Source organism: Plectropomus leopardus, chromosome 18 (assembly GCF_026936395.1).
Source record: "Plectropomus leopardus strain MGB_pleo_1.0 chromosome 18, ASM2693639v1, whole genome shotgun sequence".
NCBI lineage: Eukaryota > Metazoa > Chordata > Actinopteri > Perciformes > Serranidae > Plectropomus > Plectropomus leopardus.
In genome coordinates this window covers 572,496-584,516 of record NC_142193.1, presented here as the reverse complement: position 1 = coordinate 584,516, position 12,021 = coordinate 572,496, and the positions used below count along the sequence as shown (strand labels likewise).

Here is a 12,021-nt window from a genome sequence, read left to right as displayed (position 1 = left end):
CCCACAAAAATATAATAAAAAGCAGTGCCTTGTAATACTGCCCCGTGTATTACTACACAGCTCAACTTTAAGGAAATAGTACGTTCAGTACTGTTTAGTAACTGTCACTAGAGCTCCGTGCTGCTCACTGATAACCGGTTGTTTGAATACAGACCGCAGACTGTATATACGGTCTCTGATACAGACACGGTAAGACGTCCATATTACAGGCTTTACAGCTAACAGCGTATGGATATGTTGCAAGATGGTAAAAATGATGAATTCTGATTCAAAAACATCCATTACTAAGGCCGACACGGAGCCTGTGTTGTGTCAGCAACTCCAAGAGTTACATGCGCATCCACGCGGTAGAGTCCCGCGGGTCCTATGCGCGTTCATTTTATGTCTGGCGTGGCGCACTTCCTGTGGGCCTGATGCCAACACCGGTGTGTTGTCCATGTTACTTTTGATGACATGACTAAGTGCAGTTGGAATGTCTTGCGTTACCATCATCGCGGGTGCAGAGTGGCGCAGAGCCTTGTGATATATTTTGGGGTGGGGATGAGCTGTGTCAGCTGACCCAGAGTGTGGTCATGTGACTTGTGCAGAGAGGAGTCAGCCGAGCACAAAGCGACACTTCAGCAATGGACAGGACCGGACCAACTTACACGGCGCTGGTTTTACTGGCTGCGGTCGTCACCGCTGGTAGGTTCATGGTCTATTTACAGCGAGTTTGAATGTGGAAAGCTTTCTAGTCAACTATGGTCAAAACAGCAAACAGATAGACCTGCTGGTTTTGACGTTTCCTCGTGCCGTCACTCAGCTGGTGGCAAAACGAAACCACCGTAGCTGTGTGCTGTTAGTGATCAGACAAGGCTGTAAAACGGTGACACTTTAACTGAACACCTAGAGAACACGGCTGATGTGATTGACTCCCGCGCAGGGCTTTGCACACCCCGGGCCGGTAAAGAAGCTTGGAACTATGTGACGGTGAGGGACGGGGCTCACATTTTCTGGTGGCTGTACTACGCTGACAGTCCGTCTGCTCAGTACCAGCAGCTTCCTCTGCTCATGTGGCTGCAGGTAGGACACACACACAGGCTCCACTCACTGTTTCTCTCACACTGCTGCTACTGCTTGTTGTTTCTACAATTTTGTCCCCCGTTAGTCCATGTCAATGTGAGGGTCTATAGACAGGGAGGTCGTATGCTGTAACTCAGTCTGAGTCAATTTATGTTTGTGATAAGGGGCTTTATAAATAAAATTGACTTGACTTGACTGCAGCCCGCACTGAGCCCAGCTCCCAGGATGCCACCGATTCCGCATAGATTGGGGGCTAATGTTGCGTTGCATTGTACTCGGAACTCAGAAAAATAACGACCTTCGACTTGGAAAAGTGCAATGGAATGGCCATTTAAGTCGGAAATTACCAGTTAAGACTGGGCTTTTTCTTGTTGGGGAATATTGCCCTGCAGTGTATACTCTGCCATGATTGAATAAAATACCGAAATATAAATGACAAGTTTTAAAATGTTATTTTTGGTAAATACGTTGTTATATCAATCGAGTAATAAAAAAATAATAGTTAAATGGGAAAAAAATGAATAGATTAATCGAAAAAATAATCTATTAAAAAACAAATCATTAGCTGCAGCCCTAAACGTCAGATAAAACTCCAATTCATAACATCCGATTTGCCAAGGTGCTGCAGTGGTTAGCACTGTGGCCTCACATTAAAAGGTTTTGGCAGGCCGGCTTGGACCCTTCTGTGTGGGGTTTGCATGTTTGCTACCTGTCAGTGGGTTTCCCCCGTTTCCTCCCATAGTCCTAAACTGTAACTTAACAACTGGAACGCACCGCCTGCATAAGCAGCACGTGATAACAATCTCATCCAACTGCTGCGTCTTGCACGCTTGTGGTGTTCACACTGTCAGCGTTGTTGCTGCGATGCTGCTGCAAATCTGCCTGCTTCTGTATGTACTGTATTTCCACAACTATAAGCATGTTCCACTTAATGAAGCTGTGCAAGCTCCAGCATTGTAAACAACATGGTCTTTCAAATATTTCTTAATAAAATGCCTTGTGTCATCAACTGAGTTGTCAGAGAGCTTTTATTTATTTATTTATTTATTTATTTATTTAAAAGATTATTTTGGGGGGATTTTTTCCCTTTATTGATAGGACAGCTGTAGAATGACAGGAAATGTGGGAGAGAGAGGGAGAATGACACGTAGCAAAGGGCTACAAGCTGGAATCAAACCCGGGCTGCTGCAAAGGCCTGGACATATGGGGTGCACACTATAGCAGGTGAGGTAGAGGCCGCTCAAGAGGGCTTTTACTTTGAAACGGAAATCAGAAAGGCTGAGTGAATGAGGTAAGATGCATTTACTGTTTATCAGGAGCACAGTGAGAGAATCAGGTAGAGCACCCTTTGATCCCTTTGACTCACTCTGCTCTACAAGACTCATGATACTCTGCTGGGAGGAGAGCAGACAGTGGCTCTGGAGACGGATATTCAGTCAGCAGCTGTAGCAAGTAGAATAAAAACAGCTTTGGGGGTGAGACTAAGTAACAGCTCTCTGCTTCTGTTTTTATGGGCACAATAGGAACTGACTAATAAACTGGTCTTTCTACCTGTAGGAGCCAACCGTGCAAGAGTTATAAAACAAAACCAGTCATCTGAGGAAAACTCGCCATCATATTTTCAGAAATTGGTTAGAAGACGGTTAATCTGTGAAATAATAGCTCATTAGATACATACTGTATATGGTTGTTAATGTTTGCCCATGAACAGGATGTGTGCCTATGTGTCCTCAGGGTGGACCAGGAGGATCAGGAAGTGGCTTTGGGAACTTTGAGGAGATTGGACCTTTGAACAGGGACCTAGAGCCCAGAAAAAGCAGCTGGGTAAGAGGGTTGCTTTTAAGGTTTAAAATAAACGTACTGCTATTGAACCACAAACAATTTAGAGTGCACTGCAGAGGAAAAAACTGTTGTAAAGTTGTGACTGTGATTCATCCTGGTTGAGTCATCTCCTGCAGTGTGTGTCAAAATTCCATAAGGGACATGTTATCATGGACTGTTGTTTTTGTAACTTTGACGATGCTGTTGTGTTATAGCAATGTTTAAGTCTGCTGAAACTGAGGAAATGCAACATACTGTGTGTGTGTGTGTGTGTTGGCTGTGTGTGTGTGTTTTGGCTGTCTCAGGTGCAGGCAGCAAGTGTGTTGTTTGTGGACAACCCTGTGGGCACTGGCTTCAGTTACAGTGACCGGCCGGACGGCTATGCTACTAATGTGGCCATGGTGGCCTCCGACATGCTGGTGCTGCTCCAACACTTCTTCACCGAGAGAGCAGAGTTCCAGGTACGTCACTCCAGCATGATACTCTATTACTCCACAGAATTTACTGGATACATTTTTTTGAATGTCACAACCCCCACAAAATGATGCGTTTCACTATTGGGGTTTGATCTATTCAGTCCAATAATTTTAGAAAGTCTGAAAGAGCAGCATGTTTAAATAACTTGATCCCCATTCAAGCTAGTGGAGCACTAAACAGGAAGTTAGCCATAGAGCTGGTGGAGGTTAGTTGCTTTGCCGCACTCAGTTAGCTGCTTTGCTGGGCATGCTTTATTGGCCTCATATGATGATCTGTGTAATTTGATACAGCAGAAATAGAGCATTTTGGCTCATGCCCCCGTCATTGAGGACAAAGAACAAGTAGCTGAATAGGTTAAACAATAAAATGAGACAATGTTCTTCACATGTAAAGACTAAACAACAAAAAATAAATACATATAGCATAGATAGAAACCTGGACAAGAGCAGGGCTGTACTGATGGCTAACAAGTTAACTAATCAGTGCCTACAGGATATCGTGGGCTGTTTTTGTGACTGTTTGCGGCCTGAGGTGCCTGATGTCACTACCACTTTTCATAAAAGTTGGGATGCAAGGCTTTTTTTTGGTGTCATAAGAGTTTGTATTTTTTTTAAAGTTACAATTACTTTAAATTCCATCATTACATGATGCATTTTCAGAGCCAATATTGGTGAATATAAAACTGATATATAAAAAATCTTAGACGGTGTTCTTTTTCATGTAAGTCAGAGCCAGTCAAGAAGATTTAGAAACAGTGAGGTGGACAAGGATGAAACGGGTTGACATGGTTGTAAAGCAGTGATTGTCAGAAAGAATAGGATACGTCTCAGAGGTGGCAGGCACAGATAATAGTATGTGAATTGATGCTATGGCAGCATAGCAAAATCCTGGAGGGACTGACTAATGCACATAATCTCAGCCTGCTTTGTTTGCTCAGCTTTCCGTGTTACTCTAGTACTGCATCTTCTCAATCACAGTCTGAAGTGTTATGATCACAGCCTCAGATTTTTCAGTCAGTTATGTTCTTTGCAGGCCATTCCCTTCTACATCTTCTCTGAGTCTTACGGAGGGAAGATGGCAGCAGCTATCTCCTTGGAACTCACGAGGGTGAGAGTAAATGTTACTTCTCTTTCTAACATCCTCTTCAGGTCCATGTGAGCGCACTGATATTGGAAATTCCCCATGTTGAACAACTGTCATGTGACTTTTCTTTGGGTCATGTTTTGTCATCAGTGGGTTGGAATTCTTGCAAGTTAACGACTTGTTCTGGAGAAGTTTGTGTCTGTACAGCTCCAGCAGCGAGCCTTTCATTACTGTAGAAACAATCTCAAAATGTCATCAGTAATCCTGAAAGTGTTCCATGCAGCTGCCAGCCAGTGACAGTAACTGGATTACTGGCTCTGACATTTCTGAATTTGTGGAAACTGTGAAATTTAGTCTGGCTGTTCATATGGTCCACTTAAAGAGTTGTACAGAAACTGAGGAATATACAAACTACTTTTGTGGATATTTTGTTGTTTTTGTCTCTTGTCTGTTCAGGCCATAGCACAAGGGACAGTGAAATGCAACTTTGCTGGTGTGGCACTTGGGGACTCGTGGATTTCTCCGCTGGGTCAGTATCAGTCAGTCCCGTATGGTCACGACCTTTGTACCTGTTCTGCTGGAGCACTCCACATCTAGATTTTGAAACCGAAAACAATCCATGTAAATTACACAATGGCAAGTCATTCATGCTCCGATTTTTTAAAATTGTCTACAGAGCATCAGCACAAATTCCAATTTTGTCCTTGGTTGAAATCCAATCTCTTGAATTTCTGCAGTGCTGCACTTTTCTATGTAGAAAAAATAACTGCAGTTTTTGTCTGAGGAATGGGAAGTAATCAAACACTGCAGATTGTATCACACTTGTCATTCAACCCTTCAAAACCTGCAGCTACAACACTTTTTTCATGCTGTTTTGAGATGCCTTTGGCAACCCTTTGAAGCAAAATAGTATGATTTCTTTCACAAATTTGAAAAAAGGCAATGAGAAACTTGATAAGAAATGTTCCCCAAATTAGTATTTATCGAAATTTATTTTTGAAAAGCTAGTGAAAAATGCCCAGGCAAAAAAGAAAAAAGCTAGGAAAAAAACATTTAGAACATTTAGAATTATTATAATTAGGTATTTAAAATGATTACAAAGTTCTTAGAATTTTTAAAGCCCCTTTACCTGGTCATTTCCTTGTTGCTTTGGTTATTTTACTAATTTGCAGGTGATTTTTTTCTAGCTTCTTTCTAATTTTTGTGTCATTTCTGGTGTTGCTTATTGGTGCCTTCTCTTTTTTTTTGCACTCATTTGCGCGTTTCAAAGGGTTAAACCAAGCATAGCCGACCTCCCTACAGTTTACTGTCTATAAAAAGAACTGACAGTCAAAAGAAGACAAAATGAGGGTACATGGCAGGTTACACCACAGAGTGACATTAATGGGGCAGTTATTTATTAAGTATTTGAAGCAGGGCTGTATGGGGTGCTTCTCCACAGTCAGAATATCACATACAGTACATGTCAGTTTGCACACCCCCAGTTTGGAGAAGCAGGCTGGAGTCTGGCACAGAGGCTTAGCAATGTACTGCTGTAGGTGAAAGTCAGGATTTCATCTAATTTAGCCACCTTAAAAGTTTCACTAAAAAAAAGTTTAAATGTATGTTATCTTGAGAGTATTTTTCACCACTTTACCTTTCTGTCAGACAGACTGTTTCATTGGGAAAGACATAAACAGCCTCAGTTCTCCATCTATGCTCTCATCAAAGCTACCAAAATCCATTAAGAGAAACAGTGATTTTATCTCCCTGAACACAGGAGCTGCTAATCTGCTGCTGCTTCAATCAGTCAGTTAGTTTGTGATATTGTGGGATTTTGGTGATTGTCCTGTTGGAAACCACTGTCTGACATAAATTTTGTAGCAGTGTAAATACTATTAATACTATTAATACTATAATTACTTCAACTGATATTGATTTGGTAAGGTGGGACTTTTTGTAGGTGGGTAAAGGTCGTTTTGTTGCTGACCTCCATCCACAGCAGTAGATCAGGTAGCTTCTGTGTCAAAAGACTCCAGCCTGCTTCTCCAAACTGAAGGTGTGCTTACTGACTTCTGTTGTTTGTAATATAACGTCTATTAATAAGTCCCATACAGCATACAGTCCCGACATCTCTTTAACCTGAGGAAGATCGGGACTTGTTTTTCTAACTGATCAACTTGATGTCTCTCAGACGAATTTTTCAGATCAGCAAAAGAGAACACCTAACTTCAGTGATTTTTCTATTGTGGAGTCTATAGTGCTTATTATACTTGCCATAGGAAGTCACAGATCAGCAGAATGTTAAATGCATTTCATTGATCAGAGATAACAGAGCTTCTCGTTGAACGACCAGACTGCTCACAATAAGACTTGTGCTTCATCCACAGACTCTGTGATGACCTGGGGACCGTACCTCTATACCACCGTAGGCTAAGTACCGAAGCACAGAAAACATCTCTTTTAGAAATGTGTGCTATGCTGAGCTTTCCATGTTTCCTTTGCTGTGCAGTCGCTGCTGGATGATTATGGCCTGGCAGATGTGAGCGGTGCAGCCGAGGCGGTGAAGCAGGCTGTGGAGCAGCAGCAGTTTGACAAGGCCACGGAGCTGTGGTCTGTGGCTGAGACGGTAGTGGAGCAGGTTGGTCAACTCACAAGGTTCCACAGCACTGTTTGAGGCTGTCAGGGAGCTGTTTACAGTGTTTATCAGTAATTAGGAAGGGCTACCCATGCCAGGGGTATGCTGTCAGTTCTCAAAGTGGCTGGAACCATGATTTATGGTGACTTTTTGGAGACATGTTTATTGTAGAGACAGGCCTTTATGTCCATTCTATCTGTCTCCTTGCTTATCAGCAGGAAGTACTCATTTTCTGTGGCACTAACTTAACTCCAAAAAAAAAATGAATGGAGACTGGCCTGCTCAGAATGTGTCGAGTTAGTTAGTTAGTTAAATACTTGAAAAAACAGTGCCAAATAGAGCCAGTTGTAACAACGCCCTGAAGTAGGCCACGGGGTTGAAACGCATCTGCGTTTTCCATACCTCTTTTCTTTCCTTACTTTCTCATACAAGAGTGCGTGTGACTGCTTCAAAAGACCACTCCACCATTTTTAGGTAACTGGCTCTTTATGTCTCCGTTTGTTCAACTAACTTAACACTGCTTGATGTTAAAAGAGTAGTTTTTGGAAATGTGTTTAATGCTTTCTTGCCAGGAGTTGGAAGAAAAGCTCAGTACCACTTATTTTTGAAGAGCAAATATATAGAAGCAGTCAGCAGACAGCTAGCCTAGCTTAGCACAAAGGCTAGGAATAGGGGGAAACAGCTAGCCTGGTCCCAACACATCCTTTCTAGACCTTAGGTTTTGCACAAAATAATTCTTTTTTTTAATTGATTGTAAAGGGAGCATGTACAGTTTAAAAGATAAATGTTGCCAATTGATGTACTGTACCAGATTGAAGCTTAAAGCTAATTAGCATCTGCAGTCCCTCGGCAGGTCAGAACAAAAAAAGCACATTGACATTATAATCTAAAGTTGTACAAGAAGAAGAGAAAAAGAAAAGACACACAAGACAAATAACACACAATAGGGATACTAAGAAAAAGACACAATACAGACAATACAACATAAAACTACAACAAAAAAAGCACATCACACACAAAACACAGAATCAAATGCTACACACAATAGCACATCACTACTGAAAGCTTGTCAAAATAAAACCAAGTTATAGTCCAGAGTTCAAGGTCAGTGAGGACAGAGCTGAGCAGCTTTAACCGTCTTTTCAAGGTGGTTTAGAAAAGATGGTTGCTGAGAAATAGGAGGGGGGTCCCAGTTTTTTTAAAGATTATTTTTAGGCTTTATTTACGCCTTTATTCAGATAGCCACAGCTGCTGCAGCAATGACACAGCCCCTGTCCATGGGGCACCCACTCCACCATGTGAGCTACTGGGCACCCCGTAATCTCAGTTATTAATATCTGTAAAACCACTGGATTAAAATGTTTGTGGCTATTGCTGACCTGTTGTCATGGTGAATCGTAGTATCGGAGCTCCATTGATGATTGCTTTTTTCATTCACCACGCACAAGCTTAACTGAATACACTCATAACTGATTGAACAAACTCTGATCAGATGTTCTGGAACTGAAACTCACAAGTTTCCCATCTCAGCATTCATCAGGTCAGAGTTCAGAGTTACACTCAGAGTATGTCGAAGCTGCTTTCTGGAATGGACCCCTGGTTGATGATGTTCCATATGTTTCTATAAGGTCCTAATAATTCACATAAATAAGTTACATTTTAACAAAGTTTGCAACTTGCAGTATCATTGTGCAACTGCAGACTCAGATGAGCCTGCAGACTGTCTAATAAATATGACACTGATATTGACAGAATGATTTTGCATTATAAGTCTGATTTCCTTGCTCCTTACCATCTGCTGTGGTTTTCATGTCAGAACACCAATGGAGTTAACTTCTACAACATCCTGACCCAGGAGCCGGATGAGAAATGCCACTCTGCAGCAGGAGAGAACTTCATCTGTAAGATGCTTTGAAAAATGATTTTAAAAACTAACAGCTAATTGGGTTTGGTAGCATGGGATGAGAAGGTTAATGAGATGAGTTTAAATGAACATGAGTCATTTCAATATTTTAAGCTTAACCATGTTATCATCCACCAGCTCTGCAGACACGTCGCCATATTTGCCCGCTACACAGCCAGTCCCTGAGCGAGCTGATGAATGGACCAATCAGGAAAAAATTGGGCATCATCCCCCAGAACGTCACCTGGGGAGGTACGCTATCTCAACGGGGGACTTTGAGATCCAAATACATTCTTAAAACAGCACTTTCTTTTTTCTTTTTGTTCTCAATCTGTGTGAACGGTTCTTCTCTGCTGTGTGAGCGTTGTGTCCAGGCCAGGCAGAGGACGTGTTCAGCAACATGGCAGGAGACTTCATGAAGCCTGTGGTGGATATAGTGGACCAGTTGCTGACTGCTGGAGTCAACGTCACCGTCTACAATGGACAGCTGGATCTCATAGTGGACACCATGGGTAACGTCCTCAGTGTCCTGCCTGCAGCAGGGCAGCAGGGCTGTCTGAGCTGTAAACTATCCAAAGACTGAATTCCTCTCAACATAGCAGTGACACATGATTTCTATTTCCTGTCCCAGGTCAGGAGCTGTGGGTGAAGAGGCTGAAGTGGGAGGGGCTACCTGAGTTTAATAAGCTAAGGTGGACCCCCCTGGATGACCCCTCCTCTTCAGGCATAACTGGAGCTTTCTTCAAGACTTACAAGAATTTTGCATTCTATTGGATCCTTAAAGCTGGTCACATGGTGAGATACCAGTCAGGGGCTCCTCCCTGTTTTAATGCACCGGCCAGTTAACTCAGTCCCCTGCAAGTTGCCACTGATAATTGTGTTAGTGAACATGGAGAAACCTCTCTGGAATTACAAATATAAGAGATTCTAGAATGTGTGTTCTTCATGGTGGGATCAACAGGCCTCATTCACCAACCACTAAAAAGACATTTCTTCTTAAATCCCACTCACGCAGTTTTACCAAAATTCTGACTTTCACCATTGTTTTCTTCTTTGGGATTTGTTACACATTTTGTGCTGACATGAAATTGATCCAGATACTGTTACCTAGTGTCTGTTAAGCTGATTGAGAACTTCAAGTCACATCAAGTATAAAACAAGTAAAATATATTTTCCTGTTTGTCCAGATTCCATCAGATCAGGGACCAATGGCCTTGCAGATGATGAAGATGATCACTCAGCAGGACTGATTCATCCACTGATTCCAGCCCAAACAGCTCTGACAATCACAATGATCACATTATCTCTTTATAAACCACGCTATGTTCAACTAAATCAAGAATCTCTGTTGCTTCCAGCCATAACAACATTAAAGACACTTGATTTTTGTAAATACTGCCGTGGCTTCTTGTCTGGCAAACTATCAAAGTGTTCAGAGATGCTTGGAAACCCATGTCCTGTTATTCTAATATGGTTTAACTCCCCGCTTTTGGCTTGAGTGCCTCCTCTCTGGAATGTGAAAAAAGTCTCAAAAATGAGCTGGGCCTCTTGATCCACAGCTTACTGCCCTCCCACACACAAACTAAGCAATAAATTTGGGAGAGAGTGGTGACAGGGGGAGCCCAGTTGGTGATGAAAGCAGCTCCTGCTACCAGGATCAGCCAATAGCTCACTTCAGTTGCAATAGCACATTTCAACCTTTGGAGGGCAGTTACACGCATATTTATATATATATGTAGAATTTTAATACTTTGCACTCAAATGTCGAGAAATTGGCCTGAATCAATCAGCAGTATTAGCTAAATACCCATATATATTGCTTTTCAACTGAGAAAAAGTGGTGTGGAGGATTAGTTACTCTTAAACTAATTCAGACTAACAACCTGTTATCAGGCTTCAATAATCCTTTTCATTCTCATCCAGTTCATTTTGTTCTTTGAGAGCAGTTTGAAGATAAATGTATTAATTCTGGATCAAGTTACCTTATCAATAACAATGTGCTGTCGTTTTGAAATAAAGGCAGAATAAGAGTTAAAACCAGGAGCAGCATTCACATGGTTAGCTAAGTGCTTACGTGATTATGGTTATATGAAATAGTTGTATAGGGAGACCTCCCAGCATGCACCTGGGCAACAGACTTGTAGCCATAAGTCTTGCTTTGTGTTCCTACATTGTTATAGGTGTCTTTCTATTCTACGTTGTTCTTCACATTTCAACAGTTCCCACACTTTGTTCACTTGTTATTTAGTGAATCTTTGACTTGTATTGATGCTGCATGATTGGTGGATGTCCTCCCCATGGATGCACAAGAGACTTTTCAGTGATATTCACAAGCTTGCTTTGAAATTCAAACCTCAGTGTCTTAAATAGCATCGCTGTTCCTGGAACATTGTTCTGCAAAGTGAATTCTGCAGGTATAGTCCATGGATGCAGGCCAGAATTTTCACCACTTCCTACCACCCATGTGGCAAATTCTGGTTGGGTGAAATTCTTAAATTTATTGAAAGGATAACCCCTTGAGATGTATAATGTTTTCGAGGGGGTCCTCATCAAAAACAAACAGAAAGTACAAATGCAAAAAGAAATATAATAAAATACACAGAGACCCATTACATTGCAAGACACTTACAAACATACACAAAAAGCTCTCCCAGGCCCAGCTAATCCCCCACCAACCAAATCCCCAAGGTAGTGTACATTAAAGTAGAGAGCGTGCAATACATTCAGTAACTGTACACACAAAAAGTATACAGACATTTTCATGTGATATACTGGTATAAAGAGAAACAAAGATATAAACTGTTTCATGACGCTGAGAAAATGAGACAGGATATAAAAAGAGTTAAAAACAGGAGCAGGTTGTTTGAAGATGGTTGAGTATGGATACTTTAAAGAGATAAAAAGAGGTAATAGACCGAATTGAGCAAGGCAGGTTGTTTCTGTCAGATAGAGCTTTAAATTTAAATGCATGTCAACAAATTTCTTTATGGATTTTGGGAACAGAGAAAAACAGCTGCTTGGTATGCCTTAGGTTATATGAAGACCAGCATGGAGTAAA

At 41.6% G+C, this 12,021-nt stretch overlaps 1 protein-coding gene across 2 annotated transcripts; it reads left to right on the top strand.

The window, feature by feature from the left end:
- Positions 1-525: 525 nt before the first annotated feature.
- Positions 526-10,356, top strand: scpep1 (serine carboxypeptidase 1). 2 transcript variants are annotated; one of them, XM_042505110.2, is made up of 13 exons: positions 526-684; positions 923-1,062; positions 2,797-2,886; positions 3,189-3,344; positions 4,393-4,467; positions 4,900-4,972; positions 6,813-6,850; positions 6,935-7,063; positions 8,877-8,961; positions 9,102-9,215; positions 9,338-9,475; positions 9,595-9,758; positions 10,151-10,356. In XM_042505110.2, the coding sequence occupies exons 1-13, from the start codon at positions 624-626 to the stop codon at positions 10,211-10,213; spliced, it is 1,326 nt and encodes a 441-aa protein (XP_042361044.1). In that variant the 5' UTR covers positions 526-623; the 3' UTR covers positions 10,214-10,356. The 2 variants fall into 2 exon arrangements, with proteins under 2 accessions (XP_042361044.1, XP_087925178.1); XM_088069052.1 differs by having other exon boundaries at positions 9,326-9,475.
- Positions 10,357-12,021: the final 1,665 nt, after the last annotated feature.

Bases quoted from the DNA above. Each gene is read 5' to 3' on its own strand.
- scpep1 (XM_088069052.1), top strand. From the start codon at position 624: ATGGACAGGACCGGACCAACTTACACGGCGCTGGTTTTACTGGCTGCG. The intron at 4,973-6,812 runs GTCAGTATCAGT...CTTCATCCACAG, and splicing joins CTCGTGGATTTCTCCGCTGG to ACTCTGTGATGACCTGGGGA. The intron at 8,962-9,101 runs GTAAGATGCTTT...ATCATCCACCAG, and splicing joins AGCAGGAGAGAACTTCATCT to CTCTGCAGACACGTCGCCAT.